General features: G+C 38.5%; 2 protein-coding genes across 2 annotated transcripts in view; one reads left to right on the top strand and one right to left on the bottom strand.

Annotated features, from left to right (window-relative positions):
- LOC134528442 (guanine nucleotide-binding protein-like 3 homolog) overlaps window positions 1-9,942 on the top strand; it is a 36,566-nt gene extending 26,624 nt beyond the window's left edge. The window contains exons 8-11 of the mRNA XM_063362054.1: window positions 478-620; window positions 944-1,184; window positions 8,517-8,709; window positions 9,723-9,942. Of these exons, the coding sequence (XP_063218124.1) occupies window positions 478-620; window positions 944-1,184; window positions 8,517-8,709; window positions 9,723-9,814 (669 nt within the window). The 3' untranslated portion in view covers window positions 9,815-9,942. The remainder of the gene's footprint in view (window positions 1-477; window positions 621-943; window positions 1,185-8,516; window positions 8,710-9,722) is intronic.
- Window positions 9,943-11,490: 1,548 nt separating this feature from the next.
- Window positions 11,491-24,451, bottom strand: part of LOC134528441 (coatomer subunit gamma-2) — a 43,831-nt gene continuing 30,870 nt past the window's right edge. The window contains exons 14-16 of the mRNA XM_063362053.1: window positions 17,226-17,320; window positions 13,698-13,938; window positions 11,491-11,750 (exon numbers count right to left, since the gene is read on the bottom strand). Coding sequence (XP_063218123.1) covers window positions 11,620-11,750; window positions 13,698-13,938; window positions 17,226-17,320 — 467 coding nt within the window. The 3' untranslated portion in view covers window positions 11,491-11,619. The remainder of the gene's footprint in view (window positions 11,751-13,697; window positions 13,939-17,225; window positions 17,321-24,451) is intronic.

Raw genomic sequence — 24,451 nt, 5'->3', positions numbered from 1 at the left:
ATAATTAATTTCCAGTAGTTACACTTAGAAAAAAGAGAACACACATTATTTTTAAATTAATCAGTTATTTTTAATTATTCTGTGCTTAATATTTTGAATCGGATTCATATCTCTAATATTGCCAGGGATTCGAATCGGATTTGAACCGAACTGAAAATCAAGGATTCGCACATCCCTAAAATTAACACACAATATTTACAAGTCCAAACAACGAGAAAAAAGAAATGTTTGTGTTTAAAAAAAAATGTACTTTTGAGATGTTTTAATACATCTCTTGTTTAGACAAATACAGTAATAGTTTGGCAGTCTGTGACTTTTATCACTTGTTACTGTATTTGGTAAACAATGTTGGTTGTGCTGATTGGTTTTATTCCTGCGTTGCTGTACAATACTTCCGTGCTTGTCGTTGACATTGCACCTCGGAGGTCCCAGGAGTGTGGGGGGGAGTGTGCACCACCGCGTTGCCGTGTGTCGCAGCTGATGGAGCTGTACGACCTGCCCAACTTCTCGACGCATGAGGAGTTCCTGGCGTTCCGGGCCCGGAGGATGGGGCAGTTCAAGAAGAGTGGCGTCCCCAACATCCACGCTGCCGCCAGGTCTCTCATTGAGGATTGGAACAAGTTAGTTTCGACATTACTTACTATTTGCTAATTACTCTATCATAGCAGTGGAAATCTTCACATACATATATTTTTTTTTAAGTTCTTTAAAAAATGCAAATACGGTTGTAAATTAGTGTTTGCTAGTAATTAACTCATTAGCTGTGAACAGCAGAGATATGCGCAACCGCCTAAATACACCAAAGAGTGTACAAGTCTGCTCAACTACTGTTCTACACATTACCACATGCACCTCGTTGGTTTTCGGAGAAAGGGCGATAGTGCCTCCTGTGCAGGCGGTAAGAACAGTGCAGGGTGCAAGCAGCAAGTGTCGTCGGTTGCAGAGGGAAGATAAAGTACTACACGGTTCCCCCCGAGGACGACAGCGAGGTGCACATCAGCGCTGCCATCGTCGGCGAGGCGGCCGCGGAGTTCGACGTCGCGTCCTTCGAAGCGATGGAGACGGAGATGCTGGGGTCCCTGAAAGCGCAGCAGCCCAACGCCGAGAGCAGGATGCTGGAGGTGTCCGCCGGGGAGATGTTCACCGCGCGCGAGGTCCTTCACGTCGGCGGCCCCACCAAAATAGTCAGTTGATGCTCGTTCGATTACTCTTACGGTCCTGAATAATTCTGTGGCAAAACTGTTTCTTAAACATTTTTTTTTTTTGCATTTCTGGGTAATGCTGGGGTATTTCTTGAAATGTTATTACCACTGGAGGTTGAAATCATTTAATCAATGCCCTTCTGCTCCACCGCTATTTAAATGGTGGGAACATTTATACTTTATGGCTTTTGATGCTCTGAGGTAGTGTTGGGCAGATTCCTAAAATATACCGATTCCGATTCCATTTTCAATTCTTAAATTAAAGGGTCGATTCTTTGAATCCGATTCAGATTCCCTAATTTTTATCTGACAATGTTCAACAGAGTAATATACTCAGAAAAAAAGGTTGTTTATGATTTTAAAAATGTAATTGCATTGTGTTTCATTTTTTGTGCATAAATTAACATTATATACAGCTTATATAATGTTAAAAAGCATTTTCATTACCCTCAAGTTACGCTACCTTGAATTTATAGAACAATTTGGCCTTTTAACCTTGCATATAGTTAGACGAAACACGTGTTCATACACTGCCAATAATTAAAGATGTCTTATGACATAAATTGTAGATAATGTTATAACTTAACCAACTTTAGATACCTTACATTATCAACTCAATTTAGTTATTGTAAAAAAGTGGGTTTGTACGGTTAGGTTAAGAATTTTATTTTCAAGCACAACTAAATAATGATCCAAATAAAATGACAATATAACCTAGTTTTTACAATTTCAAGGGCACAGGGCCAAAAAAAAAATAAAAGGAGGGAAATGTAAGTATAAAACTTTATTACCGTATTTTTGCGTGTATAGGCCGCACATTTTTTACTTAAATTTTAGATAAAAAGTTAGGGTGTGGCCTATACACGCAACTTATTTATTTACTTTTTTTTTAACCTAGGAAACAATTTTCTATGACAATAAAGTAGCACCAAAGGCCCGATACCAGCATAAAACAGCATTTAACGTTTGAAAATTAACTGTATGCATTAAATTTTACTTTTATTATTGAACTTGGCGACGGTTCGACAAAATACGTCGGCAAAATGCCCTCGCAATGTTGCAACATTTCAATGTTCCCGCCCTTGTGCAAAGTAAACAAATATTTCCGTATTCCCACCATAAGCAAAGTAAACAGACACAAGTGACCACGAAAATATAAAATTTATAAAGAACTAAAAAGACAAACACTTATACCTCTAACTATTTACATCAGCGACAATAAAACATGCGCACGCACACTTGACTTTAAATAACAACAGCTGCCCTTTTTCCGTGTTCTAACGCGTAACTAACTACTTGTAGTTTAAATTTAGCGCTGTACATTGCACGTACTTTACCCATTTTCACGTGTAAGAACTTGTTTTGACCGAGAAAGGTTGTAGGCAGCGCGCGCATGTGATGATCTGAAGCAACAGGCTGATCAATATGGCGCAGGCTAGGCGACTAGCTAGCAAGGTCACGTGTCAAGGTCGTGCTGCACAACACATGTAACTGCAGCATTGCCAAGAGTACGTGCGGCCTACAGTCGCTTCATGGGAGCGCGCAGTTGCCACCTATTACCGATGGCGATAATGAACACTCCGGCGCTTAAAATTCCTCGTGCGGCCTGTACACGAGTTTTTTATTTTTCCATTTTTTTATTTTTAAATCTATGGTGCGGCCTGTACACGCGCGCGGCCTATACACGCAAAAATACGGTATATCATTATGATGGAAACAAATATGCACCACACTAATTAATATATTAACTAGAACTTAATTATCTCACTTGGTAAAAAGAATAAATCCATCCAGTCTTGCAGTTCTTCACAACCGTAAAGAGAAAATAAATATTCTGTTCTTGAGTAAGAAAGATCTGTGCATGTTTAAGCATCTCAAAATTTCCACATTTTATGGTGAGATTTTTCTTACACAAAATATTTAAACTCTTTAAATAATCATTGCATGTTAACATTTAATTCATTTCAGAAACTTTTCGGAAACAATTCTGTTGAACTAACACAACTACTTTCAAAAGATTGTTTATGTTTAGTAATAAACATTTACGAACGTTTCAGCAGAAATGTTTGGAAATTCAGCTTTGCCAACTGCCTTTCCAACATATTTCTAATGTAAAACGAGCATCGCTAAACACGCACAAGAATGCCGATTTACAGCAATTTGGTTATGTTGCTTTTAAACTAGGGATGGGATTTTCGAATCTTGGATTCGTCGAATATACCGAATCCTATGGATTCGAGGATTCGTAGGATCCGAGGTGGGATTCGAGGTAGGATTCGAGGTGGGTTTTTAAGAGTTTTAGGTAGTAATTGAAAATTGTAGTGCTGGGCGAAGTTCGAAAATTTAGAACCGAACCGAACCCTTACGTTCGGTTCGGTTCGAAACCTCATAAAATATATTCGAAAAACCGAACGTTCGTTTAAAAAAAATTACGTTTTTCTAATTTTCTAACCCCCATTTGAGACCATTCACAAAACAGCACAACAAAATTCCATTACATGTAATAATCCTACTTTTATCGCATAATCTACGCTTCAACAGTTTCAAGTGCAGACAAAAAAAATTATTAATTGTCGCATAACTCGCATAGAATTTTTTTCATATAGGCGCGCTTTGTTTTTTATTTACTTTAGAGATTTTTGTATGCATTTCTCGTACTACGTAATATAAACTATCGTACAAATGCCAAAGGTATTGTATATTATACCTTTAACTATAGTGCGTGTACGAGAAGTGTTGTAAAATCACCAAAGATTGCGTAACCCATACGTTAAACTAAAGCGCATGTACGAGAACTCTCGTATTTCGGCAAAACTAACGTGATCAAGTTAACACAAGACAAATGCGGTAGGAAATGATTACGTAAATTACGTACCTATTTTAAATTACTGGGATGTATTTATTTTCTTTGGCCTTTTTGGTTATAACAGTCAGGTACTGAAAATATTAATTTAATCTTGTGTATTAAAAGTACTGGTCCAGTAAATTTTACAGTACGGTACTAAGTTGACTAGCGTAGTTGCGGCAGCCATCATTATTTCTCGTGTTTTGTTTTTTCCGACGCAAATTTCTATAACCACACTTCTTACGTTACGTTAACAAAATTATTATTCTTGAGGTGATTTGCGATGAGCAGGCTTACGTCGTTGAAGTTTTCTAAATGGAGAAAAGATAATGACGACCCAGATGACCCAGAACCACCCCAAAAAATGTCTAAAGTTTCTTCTGACGAGCAGCATTCTTCCAAGAAAACAGCAACTGCAGTCAGCGGGTTTTGTAATGTAGATAGGTAACTTAATTCACATTCGACTTTTTTTTAATGTCCAATTAAAAAGTGTTACTTATTAAAAATGTTATGTGGCCTTATGCTGAATGTTCGTCATCTTTATAATAATATATTTTTTTAATGAAGGTTAGTGTACACTGAAAAAGGAAGATACCTAGTCTTTTTGAAATTTAGATGGAACTTCTTCATGAATTAAAAGTATATATAAAGAAATTAAATGCAAAATGATTTTCTCTAAACTGTTTTCTTTCCTTCATTATTTATTGCATAAACTTAACTTATAAAATGTTTTGCAATTTAATAAAGCTAAGCCATATGTTTTAATTTTACATATGGCTGGAGAACTTTTCTTTCTCACCATTCAGTTAAAGACCAAAATGCTGGTGGTCGGTTCATTTTAATTCCAAACAATTATTTCTGTATGAGGTTTTGTTCGTCTCGGTTCGAAATATTTTTGCTATGGTTCGATTCAGTTCGAAACTAGAGAACTGAGGTTCGTCCAGCTCTAGAAAATTGTATACCTAAATAATATTATAAAGGTAACGGAAATAGCACAAACATAAGATAAACTACGCTGCATTTTGTCAATTAGCATAACTACTCGATCATTTCCAACCTTCAATAATATAACATTGCAGAAAAAAAACTTAATTTTTTTTAAATGGTGTCTGTTATACAAACGTATTTTATTGAAAACATAGGAAGGATTAATGTAACAGAGAATTAGACGGATGAAAACTTACGTGTGTGGTTTTTGAGGTTATTTGTCTATTTTATATCAGGTGTATACACTATTCACTTATTTTATAATTTTATAAATACACATGTGATTTTTTTTTAATAACGTGAAATTTAGTGTGGGACTGGGATTCGAGATTCGATGACAAACACTGAGGATTCGAACAAGGATTCGGATTCGACCAAAATGTGGATTCGTCCCATCCCTATTTTAAACTTATTTTAATATGGTAGCAGTAATCCACCGTGAATTTTAGTAAAATCTAGTTAAAAAAATTATTTTATTTATAATTCTTTAAAGTTTAAATTGCAGAGATGCGAAACATCTTAATTTTCACGTTCACCAAAGATTTGGTTCATTGCCGTATGGTTTACCATGGCAGGTAGCACAAACAAAAAATTAGGTTGTTTACAATGGCAAACGTAGCTGCCATGATCAAATAGTTAACGGTTGGTAAATAAAATTTACATTATTTTCTTTAAACATTGATGGTTTTTTCTAATTTTATTTGAAGGTTTACTATTAAATGCAGTGCTGCTGCAACTTAATTTCCGAAAAATGCTTTCGCTTAAAGTGGGAAAGTAGATGCTGTGTTTGTACTGTGGGGAAAATGGCGATGTAAGTAAATAAATACATTATTCACCGAAATTCGTAAATCTCAGTCCGTAAAAAAGATTTTATTATGTAGTTTAAAAATTAAATTTGCATACATTTTAATATTTTCTTATGTTGCGTAGGAGATGTATTTTGCAAACTTACAAAAACAATGCAGGAATCAGTAATGGTCGATTCCAAAACCATTGTATTCTGAATCCCGCGATTATGGTGGAATCCGAATCGGAATTGACCCATCACTACTCTGAGGTGGTAATCCTGTATTATATTTAGAATCCTTGTATTATGAACACATATAAACATGCAACTTATGTTCTGAAAACTCCAACAGGTAGCCTATTTCAAATAATACTTAACACATTTTTTAAACATGTTTTTGAATTATATATTAAATGAAAATTATTTTTTTAATTTATTAAATTCACAATTCACATGAAATATAACCAAACACTAATTTGTTACTAGTACTGAGTTTTCAGTAAGGTATAACTTGATACCAAATACCACTGAGAAAATTTATTTGCCTTTACTTTAACTTTTTAATTTGTTTAGCTAATTAACATAGTTGAAATGGCATTCAAGAATTTTTTAGATCACATTTAATAAAAAATGATCAGTCATGTCTAGTTTATTTCGAATTAAGTTACAAAACCAGCCAATGATGCTGTATAAATAATTTTGGCCTAGCTACTCAGTAACTTTTTCTTTGAATGTTTTTTACTACAGTGAAACCTCGTTAATAAAATACCGGTTATTTCAAAGTTCGCGTTTATTCGAACATTTTTAATTCCCCTTCAGACTGGGATAGCATATTTAATGTCAATCAATACGGTTAATACGAAATATTCGTTATTATGTATTATGAAGTAACCTCACGTCCGCTCACGTAGTGTACTATTGTTTTATTATCGGATAAACCGAATGAAATTTTAGAACAAGAATCGCACACTATAATCACGTGCACGCAGCTTCACTATAATTCTGTTAACGGCAAATAATTTGTACGGTAAATGGTCTACAGTCAAACCTCTATCTATCGAACTCGCATGTATCGATTGTCCGTGTTTATCGTATACTTTCTACGGTCCCGGCAAAATTGCCATACAACTAAGGTTAAAAAAGTCCGCTTGTACCGATGTTCGAATTATCGTTTTGTCCGCATTGATCGTACAAAATATGTGGTCCCGTCACTATAAATTATAATAGATGATCGTTTAACCATAAAGATTTTGCAGAAATAACCATTTCTTAGAAAGAAACCGTCATAAAAACAGTAACGATAGTACAGTAGTAAAAATCAACTTAAATCTGCAGCCAAGTAATGGAGCACGTAAATATGAAGAAAAGACAAATGAACAACAACTTACGAAGAAATTAAATGATGTACCATAACTACAGTACAAACCCAATTGTTATCCTAAGATATTTACCATAAAAGAACTAAAGATTCTTTGTCGATACCATAATTACTACAGAAGCACGATAGCTACCACATTTGCACTACAGTTACCGTAACAACCGAGATGTATATTTACCGTGACGGTAATGTATTTATTTATGACATATTAAAAATAAAGAACATTATTGAAAAATAGGATGTTAATTTTTTATATGTACGTTTGGAACATGTTGCGAGGAAATAATGCGATCTGAAAAAATGCAGTACTACTACGAAAAGCGAAAAGGGTAATCATGGATTTTTAGGTTATGGCAGTCTCTCTCGTTTTTCAGTAATATCGGCCGAAAATTAACAAGCGTATCGGAAGTCGGCAGAAATGCCGATTCAACTAAATATTGGCAAAATCGGCTTCTTCAGTACAGCTCTACATTTGATGACATGAGTAAACATATTTCAGACTTCAGGATATTGAAAAAGACTTTAATTTCCATGTAGATTTATTGTGCGTATGCTTTTTTTTTTGCAAGAGTAAATTGAATTAAGTAAAATACTTCCATTTTTATTTATTTTTCAACTGATTTAACTTTAATGACAAGTAACTGATATATTTCTGACACTAATTTTGAGGTTGAAATATTTTTTAAAAATTCTTATAGTGAAGTCCACTTCAGCATTAATTGTCTTGGAAAATGTTCTGGCTGCTTGTGATGTAGACACTGATGTCTTGTCTTCCTTCGACAAACTTTGCAGTGCAGTAAAGGACATTTATGCAACTAAAAAAGTGCAGAAAAAAATCAATGAATTTTTCAAGCCTCTTTAATTCTCTTATTTTACTAATTTTCGAGTAAAAAATCAATACTTGATTTTGTCGATTATTATTAATGTGAGCATATGCACCTGTTAATATAAACCTCGTTAATACAAACTGCAAAATTTTAGGTCCCTTCAGGTTTGTATTAAAGAGGTTTCACTGTACTTGTATTCTGTATGGTAATACACCAAGGCTAAAAATGACATCTATTAGACTTCAAAATTATTTACATTGTATTAAAAAAAAATTTATATTCATTTATGATGTTACTTGTTTATACTACTGTGTTACATTTTTATTTTTTTTAAAAAAAAAGAGTAATTATTTTAACTTTTTAGTAATTAAAGTTCAGACTCTTACATTAAGGAATTATTGCAAAACTTGGACACATCTGAATAATGTATATTTTGCACTCTTCCATTCTTGGACAATAAACTACTAATACAAATATATTCAATGTCCAGATTCCGGACAGCGTCGAGGTGGACGCAACTGTAAGCGAGAAGAAAAAGAAGCAAAGGTGGAGGAAAAACAAAGTAAAGGGAGTCGAGAAAGACAAGAAGATGGAGGCGCTGATGTCTTTGGAAGGAAATCAAAAACTGAACCAACTTAAGAAACTAGAACTCAAAAAAATTAAGAAAGAAAAAGCAAAGAAAGGTGGGTTTTCGTTTTGTATGTATTTTCTTTCAGGATGCAATACATATCACATTTACCTACAGAAATGTTGCCGCCTGTGTATGGTTAGCGTTAGCATGTATAATTTTAGGTATGAAAATCTTAACATTTTCACAGTAAAGGTTTGCTCTCAAATATGGGTTGCACCATATGTCTTCAGTAGAGTTTCATAGACACAAGTGAAGTCTTTGTGTTCTGCTTCTTAGCTTATTGGTGCTTGAGATGTACGGCACAGATGTTGACCCTCCGTCCTTTGTCGGCTTTCTGTTGAATCCTTTATTACTGAAGGAGAAGTGAGGTGGTAGCCCTGTATCCATTTCCCGTCCTCCTCTCCTTAATGGAGTTACATAACAAAAAGACAATGGAAAATAATACTATTTTTATACCTGTGTTTGTGTTCTCGTCTATTGTATTATTCTATATTTTATTTTCTGCATTTTGAAACACCAACAATTGGTTGCAGTTTTGACAGCATGAGAAATCTCATGGAATACAAATGTTGGACCATATAGTACTCATCGAGCTAGACACATGAAGATTGTGTAGTGCCACTTCACTGACATTCACAACGATGAGAGAGGGAGGGAAACAATTTATACTTACTAATGATGTTAAATTTATTAAGAACAAACACCAGCTAATTATTTAAGTACATATTCAACCACACATTGCAATTTTAAAATCTTATTTTTTTTTTTACCTAAAGTGAACAACTTGAATAAGGGTTTTATACTTTTTTTTATAAAACAAAAGATTTGCATAAAAAGTGTGGCCCATGCATGGATAAATACTGTGTTAGTACAGACAGGATTTCATAAAACAGCGACATACAAACACAAATAACACTGAAGCTATAATTACTAATTAGTGTTGTATAGGTTACACCAGAGTACAAATACACAAGACACTGTATAATATGGAAGTGCGAGTTAAATCATGTAGAAGAAGCTAAACTGTAATCACATGAACTTAGTCTGCAAATGTGTGCGTTGCAGTTCGCCAAGAGACGCAGTTGGCAGGGACGCTGGAGAGTTTGTCGCTGGCCAAAGGCGACAGCTACGACTTCGTGATGGACTACACAACATAGGTGTGCCGTTGAGTTTCACGACACACTGCCCAGGGCGGGCAATCCAGTGAAAATCACTCTGTTACGTTTGTGATGTATAAAATTGTAAATTTTCACCAAAAAAAATACAATTTCTTTATTATAATTAATATTGCAAGTTTGTGACATCACTGATCATTTCTTTATGGAAACCTATTTCATAGCTAATTTATAATTATTTTAAGAATTTTGAAGTCATTTTTATATTGTGCGCTAGTTACTTGGAAAAAAAAACTACATACGTTATAGAGGTTAAACTGTCGCATGCAGCCTCCAGTAACAAGATAAATAGTTTTTACCTGAATAACAATCCAAAAGATTTTATTTTACTTGACTGAAGGACATTATATTAAAACTAGTTCAGGCTGGCAAGGAGGGCCAGCGAGCATTCCGTGTTCACACGTTGCGGCTGGAGGTTTTCTTCGTTGCATTAGTAGTATTTAATGGTATTTTATTTATTTAATCAAATACACACAAATAATACCAGATATATTTGGTTCAAAATGTTAAAAGAATTTTTTCTTTGGTGGGGAGGTGTAGTTTTAAAATGGGCCACTCGATTTTATGAATGCAATCTGTGGAACCGCGAGCAAATGTAAAATTGGGGTACTAGTGAAGTACATATGTGTATAAAAAGTAGCTTGAAAGTTCAAAGAACCAGGGGAAAGATGTTGACATCTGGGCGAGAAATCACTATGGCGATAAATAAAAATGACTTTGTCTCCTCATTCTGCTGTCATTAAGATTTCTTTTGATATCCAAATTGGGAATGGAAATTCCATGGCTGCTTGGCCTTTATCATGATGTAATTGGCCCAATAGCAAACAGTCATACTGTCCTTTGGAAGTTTTCCTCAGGTGCACAGTTTGAAACTGAAGACATTTTGCATTTTAAAAAAGATTCAGCAAGATGGACGAAGAATTGGAGAATGTCAACTGATCTCAGGTGAAGGTTTCAATCCCTTACGATAATAATGTATTAGTGTGTTCAAAATAGTTAGTTCTTTGTTCTATTTAAAAATAATTTGCATAAAGATATTTTCCTTTAAGTGAATTCAAAACTTAGTGTTAACTATTATTCAAACTGGTTCACAGAATTGTAGTTGGTTTTATTTTTGGTGTAGGAAGTTAACCTAGCTCCCTCTAAATTATATTCAGTCAAAATCTTTCTTCAAGTATCTGGACATGGAGCCATTGAAATAAATACACGCTCATAACGCTCAATTTATTTTATAATTTGTCACCCAAACACTGAGATGGTCTGACTTTATAGGTTTTGTCTTCGCAACTAGAGGGTCTATTTAAGCACATGTAACCGCATTCAAAGAGCTGGTTGATAAGCCTGGGAAAGGGCAAGGTGCCATGATGAGCTAGCAGAGGGGAGTACGGTATACCTTCTGCCTGCAAAGGAAGTACACCCTCGTCAGCACGAGCACAACTAATTTTTACAATTTAATCTGTCCACAAATTTTAAATTAGAAAATTTTCCATCCGTAATTTGTTTCGAACAGGTTAACTCCATCTGTTGTTGCTGCTACCCCTCCCTAGCTAGCCTAAATTAATATATTTGGTCCATAACCTGGAGATGGCTATTTACTTACCTTAAACAAAATTTGTATCCATACATGTAATAGTTACTTCAAAAAAAAATATTATAAATTGACTTAAAATTGTTTAATGAGACAATTGGAACAATTCAACAAGTATATGATGTTATAGAAATGTCTGCTGTATGTATGTTTAAATAAACAACGGTGGTGTTGTGGAACGGAGGGAGGAACGCGCAGCTCAGCCGATGGCGGACGTGACGAGCTCAGCGATGTCGGGGTCGGTGGCCCTGACGGTGAGCTGCATGGTCACGCCCTCGGCCAGCGCCAGCTTGGCACGCACCAGCACGTCGTGGCCGCCACGGAACACACCTGCAACCACAACCACAACACTGCACCACCGAGTGTTTGGTACTCAGCGTGAACTCTTGTACACAGAACTGTGTTGCGAGTTGACTTTGTGGCACGTTCCGGGCCGAGTGATACGACACAGTTTCTAAATCACCCGCGCACCCAGCTTTTTTACAGTCGGCACCATGTCGGGACACTGCAAGGGTTGGCTTCCATAAACCGTGAGAGTGGCATCCCTGCAGTGAGAAACAAAAAAACCAGTCTTCGTTTTCATCGGCATGATGGCGGTAGGTCGCAATGGTGCGGGCTGACGCTATAGTGTAATTTATGTTGCATCGTCGGTTAAAACCATCTCGATACAGTCCACATATGTTATCATTAACACCAAGCTCAGCGTGAATCACGGCATTTGTTTTGTTCAGATACTTTCATTTTATTACATGCTTTATATTAGCTTCACCTGTATGTTTGTCTGTCCGCCTGTAACTCTGTCTGTCCGTCTGTAACTCTTTCGACTAAGAGTGAGTGACTCATCACTGTAAAATGTCCCACCCATTTCATTACGTTCGTTAGCCGCGCGACTCCTGTGACGTCAGCTTTCGGATTCAGCGATCATGGGTTCTACTCCCGGCCACGCCGAAAAAAAAAATGTTTTTTTTTCCCCGGTAAATTCTAATATTATATCCATACATCTAACTGCAAATGATTCGTAGAGACGTTACCATTTCTTTGTGACGTTGCAACTCCAAATAGTTATCTCAGATGGTAATAGGTAGTGTCGGTAACTCATTTCCCTATGATAATTATACATAAATATAGTTTAAAAAACTAAAAAAAAAAAACATGCTTTTAAAGAATATCAAACTAAAAAGTTAAAAATAAATATAGTTTAAAAAACTAAAAAAACCATGCTTTTAAAGAATATCAAACTAAAAAGTTAAAAATAAATATAGTTTAAAAAACTAAAGAAACATGCTTTTAAAGATTATCAAACTAAAAAGTAAAAAATAATTTTAAAATTTAATTTATGACAATAGTATATAAGCAATACTAGTATAAATGAGAAAAAAGCATGGGGCGCTTAATATTCAAAAAATATGGCACAAAGCGCCTCAAGCTTTTTTCTCATTTATACTAGTATTGCTTATATACTATTGTCATAAATTAAATTTTAAAATTATTTTTTACTTTTTAGTTTGATAATCTTTAAAAGCATGTTTCTTTAGTTTTTTAAACTATATTTATGAAATAAATGACCTGGCAATACAATCATCTAAAACTGCAGTCATGAGCAATAAACCGTGTCGGAGACATTAACACAGCACGCTAGCTACACTATCATGAAATGTAAACAAACCCTCAATACCTCATACAAATAAAAAAAGTATTTGCTTTAATCTTTCAATAACATTAATTAATTAGGTGCTTTTTAATATAACTGAATATTCTTGCAGTGAACAATAAAAACGTGTTGAGTAAATATTTTGTGAATAAGACTATTAATAAAAACTTAATTATTTTTTAAGCTTTGACAGTTTTCGTAATTTTAAAAATTTACTGCCCCTAGCCTGCATTTTTAAGGTGATGTTAAATCAGAGGACCATTAGGCATTAAAATAATACAGTTTATTTTTTAACAACTTAATTATCGACTAGGTAAACAGTAATGGAACCACAACTATTAGCTACTGCTGTGTTCTGGTAAGTTCTTTTTGCTCATTTTAGTGCTAATCTGCATTTTTACGTACACATTCTGTTAATAATATATAACCATTTGTTTACTGAATACAATTAAATTTACTTGTAAAATGAGAAAACAGGACTTACACAGGTGCTAACATTAAACAAATAACAGCGTAGTTTTTTCTGGTAATTCTAACATTCTTAACTTTGTGTGGATTTTATTCGTAGCCACAGAAGGAAGGTCAAACATGTTTCAACTGTAGCAACAAGTGGTCGGAGGACCCACCTGCGAGGTACAGGGTGTGCGAGGACCGGCCCTCGGGCACCTTGTCGCTGCGCTCGGCGGGCTGCATGCCCAGGAAGGAGGTGATGTTGCGGACCGCCTCCTCCAGGGACCCCATGTTGGACAGGGCGTAGGTGTCCTCCAGCTCGTGGTGGGAGCCAGCCGCCTCCTCCCACGCCACCCCGAAGTTGGCCTTCGCCACTTTCTGTATCTGGTCGCCCAGGGTCACATCCACGTCCTCCAGCTGCAACACGCCCGGCCCTGCACTCGCGGACACTGCTTCCCGGTGCTTTCAAACGTTCCCGTCTGGCACAAAGACGGCTGAAAGTTTTAATTTTGCCATGAAGTCTGCAATGAATAATTTTGTCACGACCAAAGAAAAAACTCATATTACCACCTGTATTTTCACATGTAGTAACACTGTGCATGAAAATAGTTTTTTATTAATTTCTTTACACCAAACCAGTTGTTATCAATTGCAGCAATGAAAACATAAATTATGCATTTTAGCCTAAATATTGAGATATTTACAGCCTTGTCATGGTAAATTTCTTGTATAAATTCACAAAATATATAAAAAGTATTTTGTAAATCAAATGTGTCAAGGATGATAAACATACTCGCATCTGACATCCAGCAGAAATCTGCACAGACAATCCAGAAATGAAGGGAATATTGGTGTACAAACCATGTAGTACTTTAAAATGACTCCTAGTTTAGTAGCATATGTGACTGCAAATTTTAAGTTTTTTTTTAAATCTTGAATTTTTCACTTTTTATGAAATACTTAGAGTTCTCCTCCTAACACTCAGTGCACTGCAAAATTGGCATTTAAAAACAATCTTACATAGATTTAAATTATAATTTCTGTCCGAAAAATTGCAAAAGTACGATGAATAATGTTGGCATACATTATTTTTCTAATTATTGCTTGGATTTTATCATTTTATCCACCTGTAACATTTTCTGTTTAAAAACATGGCAACGTCACTAAAGATATTATGATTCAATACTTAACTATGTGAATGCAAGCAGCCAGATATTCAAAAATTCAATCAATAGTTACCTCAAAACTTCGGATTCTTACTAGCAAAATGTAGCTATTATTATTGTATAGGGATGTGCGAAAGTGACTTTATCCACACGAAATGAAAGTGAAAGAAAATTTATCAAGTTTCGCGAAAGTGAAACGAAAATGAATTTTTCTATGAGATAAATATATTCTTAACGAAAGTTAAGCGAAATTTTTTAATTAACAAAGAAAAAAAGTGCCCAAAATTTGCTCTTCAGTAATAAATTCTATTACATAAATCATTTTGGTACCTTTTGATGTATATATAAATATTTCTATTTAAAAAATCAACATCCGCCCTAGACCACACAACACAGCCCCATGTCACTCGTAAATTTCAAGAATCAATCCAGATCTTTCAGCGCACAGACTATTTCCTTTACAGTCGTAATGTCGCAGTCTATGATAATATATTTATCACGTGCATGGTACTGATGAAAAAATACGTGAATACTGCGGAACGGCCGCCATCTTGCACCACTGTCACACATGGCTAGCTCAGGAAGCTGTAAACCAGGCAAGGGACATGGTCAAAACAAAACATAACAAATGGTTGCTGCCAAGTGGTCATTACATGCAGTGACTTGTTGACCTTTTTGTCTAATTGGCTGTATATTATGAGGATTTTATATGCCAGTCAGAGTTTGTAAAATTTAAATAAAGCAGACGACAATGTTTTTGTTTGGCTGTGCGCGAATAAAAGTAGGTACGTTCTTTGTTTATATGTATACGGTAAATACTAAATAGTGTACTAACAGTTCTGGAATGTATGTTTTACGAATATAGTACCTACACTACTGTTTGAAAGCAAATGAATCAGGTAATTTTTCAAATATTGCATGGTTTTGTTTTGATACCTAGGCCTACTGTAATCACGGTTGAATTTTGTTTACTTTATCTGCCATGTTTGTTCAAATTATGATTTTACCGTATTTTCATTAACGTAAGTTTTTTTCATCACCACGTAAATTAATCTTAATGGAAATCTTTTTTCTAATTAATGTCTTCATATGATTTGCATATGTTATTACATTATTAGTAATAACAAGCAAATCATATGAAGACATTACAGTAGAATCTCAGTGCTAAGTACTTACAGGTACCTAAAGTTTTTGTACTTAGCACTGAAACATGCATACATATCTTTACAAAGAGAAAAAAAATATATAAAAAAATAGCTACAGGAGAGCCGCAATGCCATATGTATTAGCAACTGCGACTTGCTTTTTTCCCCGTGTCTAGTTCTCTGAGTATATCCACTTTTTCCTTAAGCGTGAATTGCTTTCGTTTCTTTTTATCTCCAGGATCATTTATATTGTAGCACAAATACAATGCGGTGTCTAAATAACGTAACCTGAAAATAAACTCAACAATAACAATAAACAATCCCGGCACAGACATCAAACAGTATTTTTAGCGTAGCATAACACTTTTGTCTAAATAATTAATACTTCTCTCAAACCTCCGTCTTTCGATGTATCGAATGATGTTGTGTTGCTCACGTCGCATACTACGTACGGTATAATCTATGGTTGTGCGCTCAACTGTTTGTTAACTTTGTTTTGAGAATTTAGAGGTTAGAAAATACGTTGCGGTGGTATTTGTGTATCTTTGTTCTACTACATTAATCATTTAGCTGGAAATGTATTTACCAGTTTAAGTAAATTTTGGTGTAGTAATGCCACGCTACTAGTAGAATTTATACGTTATAGTGAAAATGATTCTTTAAACTGAAACCGTTTTGCATGGCGAAGATACGATTTTTGGCGGGGACTTAAAAAAAATTCGTTAAGTGAAATATACTTTATAATAAGGAACGTTATTGTACCGGTATTATACTGTACATTTTTATTAAATTACGATTTCTTTTTCAACTAGAACAAACGAACTTCGGTAAGCTATTGAACTTTCGTTTGGCTCGAAATATTTCGCTAAAAACGAACTTCGACAGATGAAATTCTTACCGAAATCGAAAATGAAAGTAGCAAAATTTCGATTTCGGTATCGGTATACCGAACATTCGCACAACCCTATTATTGTATCATATCATACATGTAGACATCATCTGGCTGTGTGTTCATTATTTTGTACTGATGCTATTAGCAATAAGAAGTAGTGCTGTATAAACTACATATTTATATTCATATTTTAAAAATAAAGAATTAAATATTTTGGTAAATAAATTGGCGTGAAAGTGAAAAATAATTGGAGAAAATAACACCACTTTGTGCCAAAATAAAAAGAACAGATGCATATCTTCAGTAATTACATATGGTGCTGTACTGTACCTTATCCTAAATAATTAAATAAATAGCTAGAGCTGCTGCCTTAATGCTATTTGTAGAACATATGGTATTTTTTGTTAAAATAATACTTCTCTTTCCTTCAATAATTGTAATATTCATTCCATACAAGATAAATAAAATTAAGTTTAAATGAATTTATCAGCAATGACTTACGATGTATTCATCATCGTAACCATCTTCAGAGTCGGGCAACCCTGTCGTTGGATCACAATCCTTAACCAAGAATTTCATCACAGCACTGAAAGAAGCTGGAATAAAAAAAATCATACATACTTTGACTCCAACAAATATAGTTAATTTAAATTACAGTTAATTTCTTTAACTATAAACTCATGCTCTCTTAGCAATGGAAACATATTTTCTTCACACACCAAAAATTATTTTTCCATGGACTGACAATGATATTTTGGACACTGTACTAATTTATTATTATGTAAATCTATAATATACATTTTTAATTATTGCAATCACTTGCCCAGTGTACTGTTTAATAACAAACATAATTTGAATTTAAAAATAATGTGAATTCAGTGGAATCTTGCAACTATAAGAATTGACAATGGCAGAAGGTATTTTCATAACTAAGAGTACGTATTCATAGTCACAACAGCCGAATAATGGCGAAATACTAAGAACAAAGTTAGACTCCCACACCTTCCAAAGATGCCTGAAGTTTCATGCCGTACCGCGAAAATGGTGCATCGCACAGACAAAATGCGTAGCATGTAATCTGTTGCAAATTTATTTACGAAAAAAATAAATCTGCACTAAACATTTATTTCATATCGATATCGCTAACCATTCTAATTTTATCACACGACCTGCCATGCTGCTGTGTGGTGCTTCTCGGCTCAGACTCCCTGACGTTCAGGTCACAGAGGGCACTGCTGAGTTGAACTACGTGCTGTGCATCTGAACTGTATCACTTGCACGACTCTGACTCGCTCCTGAACCTCGACAGACGAGAGAGAGGATTACACCAGAAAACATGATGCGAGAAGAGGGGCAGAGCAAGTGTCAGCTACGGAGTCACTCTTCCCCATGGCTTCTAGCAAGCCATGCCTCCACAACCCTCTGCACCTCTCAGTTAATCATTGCATTCTTTACTTCATTACTGTTGTCCAAAGTATTTCGAAAACGGCGCATCGTAGAGAAAAAAAAATGCATAATACAGATTTTTGAGTCGCAACGTCTGTTTCTTCACAGATACATAAAGGCAGTAAGCTGCTACTGTCTCACATGATGTTAAATCAATTGTGACTATAAATTTATACGCTGTTTAAACTACATATAAAGTTCGCTTATTTCAATGGTTATCGCAATGGAATGTCCATGTTTTGTGGTGTCGTAATCGATAATTGTTTACTTTTATTTATTTTTTCTTCCCACTTCTGGTTCCTGAGACAAAATTAATACAAATAATATTCTGTATTAAAGTTTTAAATGGCAAATATGCAATGTTTTTAATCGCTCACGTGACTTTTCTGTTACTATATTCTTTAAATGAATAATGCAATGGAGAATTTTATATAACACAATTTCTTGGACATACATCATTACCATTAGGGTTTTACACTGTTTCTCATGGAAGAAATTCAAGAGTGCAAATAAATAATTAAAAATTAAAACCTAAATCCACAAAGAACAAACAAAAATTAGTTGATGTCAATCAGATGAACCCATAATTTAAATAATTTAACAAACGTTTTCAATATAATTATTGTAGCTGAATTAACCATTCACTTCAGTATTATTTGACTAATTTAACAGAAGTTGCAACACAATGTGAAATTTTTTTTTTATTCGGATTCTAATCCTTATTTTTAAAATTCAAATTCAATATTCATAGTAATGAATCATTTGATATTCATATTCATATTCAAACTAATAAACTTATATTCGCACATTCCTACTTTTTAGGGAAAAATAAAAATGTTTTTATGCAGCTAACGTAACCTAACCAAATTTCTACTTCAGTTTCTATTTGCCTTATTTCCTACAACCCGCTAAAAAAATATTGATTCAGAAAATTTTTGAAAAGAAAATAACTTTTTTTAAATTATGCATTTGCAGAATAGTGTTTAAATAAGTTCATATTTACATATTTAAACACAAGTTATTCACACTTTTCATTGTTAACAGCAGTCAGATACTAAATTATATTTTAGTACAGCAATATTATAAACACAATTTCTGCAAATTTAAATTTAAATTTCAAGCCACTATTTCCATTATGTAATACATAACATGACGTGCGACGTGCCGCGCACGTCTATAATCACGAAGCCGTCAGCCCCTTCCTTCCTAAACACGTGTGCGCGCCGCCGCCACTGACGGCCGCGACAGCAGTCACCGTCCGGCCACCACCGCGTCGCCGTTGCCAGGGCAACCACGCTGCGTCCTTGGTTGCCATGCCAACCAGCTGGGTGCGCGCGCACACTCCTACCGGCCGCCACCCCTCGCCTACCCCTCTCTCGCCAGGCCAGCCGAGTGCGCGCGCAGCTTCCCCCTCCTCACCCAGCACCACCTACTGGCCGCCACCCCTCGCCTACCCCTCTCTAGCCAGGCCGAGCGGGTGCGCGCGCAGCCTCCCCCTCCTCACCCACCTCCGTCTGCCCAGCCGCCTCCACCCGCCTTCCCCTCAACGACCAAGCCGAGGTCCGTCCAAGTCACGTAGGCCGGCTGGAATTCCTGGAAGCGCCCGTGATTCTTGGAACCCTCGGCCCTTCCTACGTCACGCCCTGGCCCTCAGGAGGGGTATATAAGGCCGGCCTTTGGGCCAGGAAGACAGGGATTCTTGAAAGGTAGCCTGTGCACTCAGTGTGCGCAGGCAGGTAATCTGAGCTACGGTAAGCAGGTAAAAGTATTTTATTACTGACGACCAACGAGCCCTGTGACACCCGGGGAGTTAGATCCCCTACAGCCTAGCCTGAACCCGGCTAACTTAGCCCCGGGGGACGGTCAGTGGGTGCGCTAGGGTGTGAGGCACGGACTTCATAATGACGACGGAAATAGACGAAATGACGTCCTCCCCTCAGGAGGGAATGAATGACGGTGACTGGCAGACAGTCGCCACTAAGAAGGCAAAGAGGTCGCACCATGAGATGGCGGCCTCTACCTCCGACCAGCAGGCGGGCCCCGCCACCCCCACTCAACAGCCGCCTGCGGCAGCGACCAAGGCTCCTCGCGTCAAGCCACTCTTCGTGTTTCTTGACCAGGGGCACCAATACCCGCGTGTGTACCATGCGCTGAAAAACGCTCTCACCGAGCGTTTTACATGTACCAACCGCGGCAAAGACGAACTCATGGTGCACACCGCCTCCATCGCGGACTACGCACGCGCGATTAAGGCCCTTCAGGCCATTGGGGCACAGCATTCGGTGCTCTTGCAACAGCACGAAGTGCCGAAGAAATTCGTGCTGCGCGGCGTCCACCGACACACGCCGACGGACTTCCTGCAGGAGGAGTTCGCCGCCCTAAACCTGCCTGTCCAGAACCACTGGTTCCTGGAAAACAGGCAGCGGCGGGAAAAGTGCGACGCCCTCGTCATCGAGGTCCCGCAATCGTGCGACACGGCTCGCATACAGGCTCTGCGCGAGTTCGCAGGAATGCGGATTCGCGTAGACGACTATCGACGTCCGAAGGGCCCGGCGCAGTGCAGCAACTGCCAGCGTTTTAATCACGTTGGCAAGGGCTGCAGTGCGGCACCAGTCTGTCGATGGTGCAGCGGCCAGCACAGCGCCACTGACTGCCCGAACGGGGGTAAACAAGAGCACAAGAAGTGTGCCCACTGTACCGAGCAGCACTGCGCCAACTTCAAAGGGTGCAGTGCCTACAAGAAGGAGACGCGGCGGCACCTTCCCCCCCAAGAGCGTAAGAAGCGGGAGCAGCAGTCCCGCCGCGACATGCGTGACAACATGCGCGCCACGGACCAGCCCCAGCCACCTCAACAGCGGGCACCACAGGGGCACCACGCCCCCCCACGACACAACCCCTGGGGCCCACCGCCGCCGTGCTTCGGCGACTATCTGGCGCAGGCCAGTGGGAGCCGGTTTGCGCCCCTGCAGCAGCACTGGGAGCCCAGCCACAATGAGCTGGACTACCCAGTGCTTGCCAACAACCCGTGGCAGAGGAAGAAGGGGTTCAAGAAGAACCCCACGGGCCACAAAAATGGCCAAGGAAAGCCCCCGCGCCCCGCCCAGGACAGGCCCCGACAGCCTGCCCAGGACAAGCTGGCAGCCACCAAGCCAGCTCCAACACCGGCGAAGAGGACGCCAGCTCCCGCACAGCCGCAGGCCGCACCTGAGGCTGCCATGGCTGTTGACGCAGCACCAGAGCTGCCAACTGCCCAGCCGACACCCCCCACCAGCACACTGGCGCCGCAGCTCGCGGACATCCAGGCGGTCATCTACTCCCATGAAGCCGTTCGTGGAGACGTCCGACTGCAGAGCGCCATCGGCCCTCTGTGCCAGCTTCTGGTCATCTGGCTGGACACATCCAAATCCATGGCCGACAAAATACGAGCCACCACGGATTGCGTATGTGCGCTTGCTGTCGTCATAAATGACCAGCCTTAACTCGGCCCCGAGTTGCAACACAACCCCGGCCACTAGACATAAGTTACATTCCCTCCTATTCTGGAATGCACACGGCCTTAAAAATAAATTACCGGAACTTATTAACCACCTGGATAAACATAAAATAAAAATAGCTGCGATCAATGAAACTCATTTAAAACCGACAGACAGGCTGACAATATTAAATTATGTCATACATAGGCGCGACCGAGACGCACGAGGCGGCGGAGTAGCCCTTGCTGTACACACTAGTGTACAACACACTGCCTGCCAGCTCCCTGATTTCCAACAACTGGAGGCTATAGGAATTAATTTAAACATAAATCGGCAACAAATTAAATTAATTGCAATGTACGCCCCACCAGGCAGGTCCCTCAGCGAGGCAGATCTGGATACTTTATATGGAGCGGCCCCGAGCTTCCTTGCTGTAGGCGATATAAATGCCAAACACATAGAGTGGAACTGCAGGCGCGCTACAGCGAACGGCAGACTACTCTACACTCACCAACTCAACAAAAACTACACTGTACATGCTCCCTCAGAGCCCACACATGACTCTGGTCGACTGAACGACATGCCTGATATTTTAGATATCGCCCTGAACAAACGTGTCAACACGGGATTCGAACTCGAGGTTGTACACGACATGTCATCGGATCATTTCCCTGTTCATTTAATATTCGATGACGCAAATATAGACTCCAACCAGCCACGAAAAATCAGGGACTATAAAAACGCGGACTGGCAACAATTTAAAAACTACTTAACGATAAATCTCCCAGACGCGGCCGAAATAACCATTGAAAACAGCGATAATTTAAATTCCGCGATATTAGAACTAACAGGAAAAATCCAGGATGGTATTAGCAAGTGCATCCCAGAAAAGGAGGTTAGGTTAGCACACGACGAGCTGCCAGAATACATCCGCAGCTTGATTTCACAAAAAAATCGACTGCGGCGTGAATACACACGGCGTCGTACTCAAGAGACGAAACGCCGAATAAACGAACTACAAACAATCATTTCAGACGAAATCTCACTCTGGCGAGGCAGCCAGTGGGAAACTAAAATTGCGCGACTCGACACCCAGGACGGAAGTGCCTGGACAATGACGAAGCGGATTTTAAATAAATCGGACAAAATCCCGCCCCTTGAAACAAACAATGGCGTAGTTTTTCAGCCCCGTGATAAGGCACAAGCTTTCGCCGACACACTGGAAGCAGCATTCCAGCCCAACATGCAGCCCTGCGATAGGATATTCACGGAGCAAATTTACCGTGAACTCCGTGTTAAATTGCGACTGCCCACAACCTCTGAGCCATTACTTACACAGGCGCAAGAAATAAAGTGCGCGATCAAAAAAATGAAGCCGCGAAAAGCTCCCGGGAATGACGGCATACAGGCTGTTGTTCTCAAACAACTCCCGAACGAAACACTCAAATATCTAGCCGAGTGCATAAATGCAATGTTCCGGTTAAATATTTTTCCCTCACAGTGGAAAGAAGCTAGAGTTATAGTCTTCCACAAGCCAGGTAAAAATAAAACACTGCCACAGAATTACAGACCTATCAGTCTGCTAAGTACTGTGTCTAAAGTCGTGGAGAGTATTATACTACACAGACTTAATGTCCACATTCACGAGAATAACATACTGCCGAATGAACAGTTCGGCTTTCGCAGTACACACTCGACAGTACATCAGCTAGTGCGCCTGACTGAAGAAATCACAAGCGCATTTAACGTACAGGATTACGTAGTTGCTACGTTTATAGATGTAGAGAAAGCCTTCGACAGAGTATTCCATGCGGGGCTAATCTACAAACTCTACCAAACAGGATTTCCAGACTGTTATATTAAACTAGTCGCGTCCTATTTAGCAGACAGAACCTTTAGAGTATCTACTGAAGGAGCTCTATCAGACATAAAACAAATAAGAGCAGGTGTACCGCAGGGAAGCATCTTAGGCCCTGTACTCTTTAATATATATGTCAGTGACATGCCACGCCCCGCACACCGACTAGTAAAGCTGGGCTGTTATGCAGATGACACAGTGCTGTATAGCAGGTCCCACAACCTCCAGCTAGCTACCAACAGACTGCAAGTCGCGCTCACTGAGTTCGAACAATGGTGCACGACTTGGCGTATAAAAGTAAATACAACGAAATCAGAGATTATTGTATTTACTCGTAAAAATCTCCCGCCTGTAGAACACAGGCCGCAAATACGTTTGTTTGATGAACAAATACCGCATAAGGATGTAGTGAAATATCTAGATGTTCACATGGATAGGAAACTACTCTGGCGCAATCACATTGACACTAGGCGAGCGCAAGCGCAGGCTAGGATCAGTGCACTCTACCCAGTAATGAGTAGACGATGCGGCAGCAAGGTTAAAACCGGCCTACTGCTGTACAATGCTCTAATACGCCCAATAATTACGTATGCAGCCCCAGTCTGGGCAACAGCTGCCCCCACACACCTAATAAAACTGCAGCGGATTCAGAATAGGTGCATTCGAATCGCCACAGACGCCCCACGATACTGCCCTGTAGAAGCATTGCATCGTGAAACCGAGTCGGAGACTTTGCAAGACTTTTACACTCGTACAACACAAACTTTTTACGATAAATGCGTAAATAGTTTAAATCCGCATATTTCCTCACTCGGAAATTATGATCCCGACGAAACACAAAAATACAAACGCCCGAAATCCATCCTGGCGCACCGACCACCGTAGTGGCCCGTGATTGGCTGGAAGCTCCGGCCAATCACAGCGCACCTGCGCTCGGCCGAGGCCCGACC

The sequence above is a fragment of the Bacillus rossius genome, chromosome 1, assembly GCF_032445375.1.
Source record: "Bacillus rossius redtenbacheri isolate Brsri chromosome 1, Brsri_v3, whole genome shotgun sequence".
NCBI classification, from domain to species: Eukaryota; Metazoa; Arthropoda; class Insecta; order Phasmatodea; family Bacillidae; genus Bacillus; species Bacillus rossius.
The sequence above is the reverse complement of the archived record's forward strand: the minus strand, read 5'-3'. Positions and strand labels throughout refer to the sequence as shown.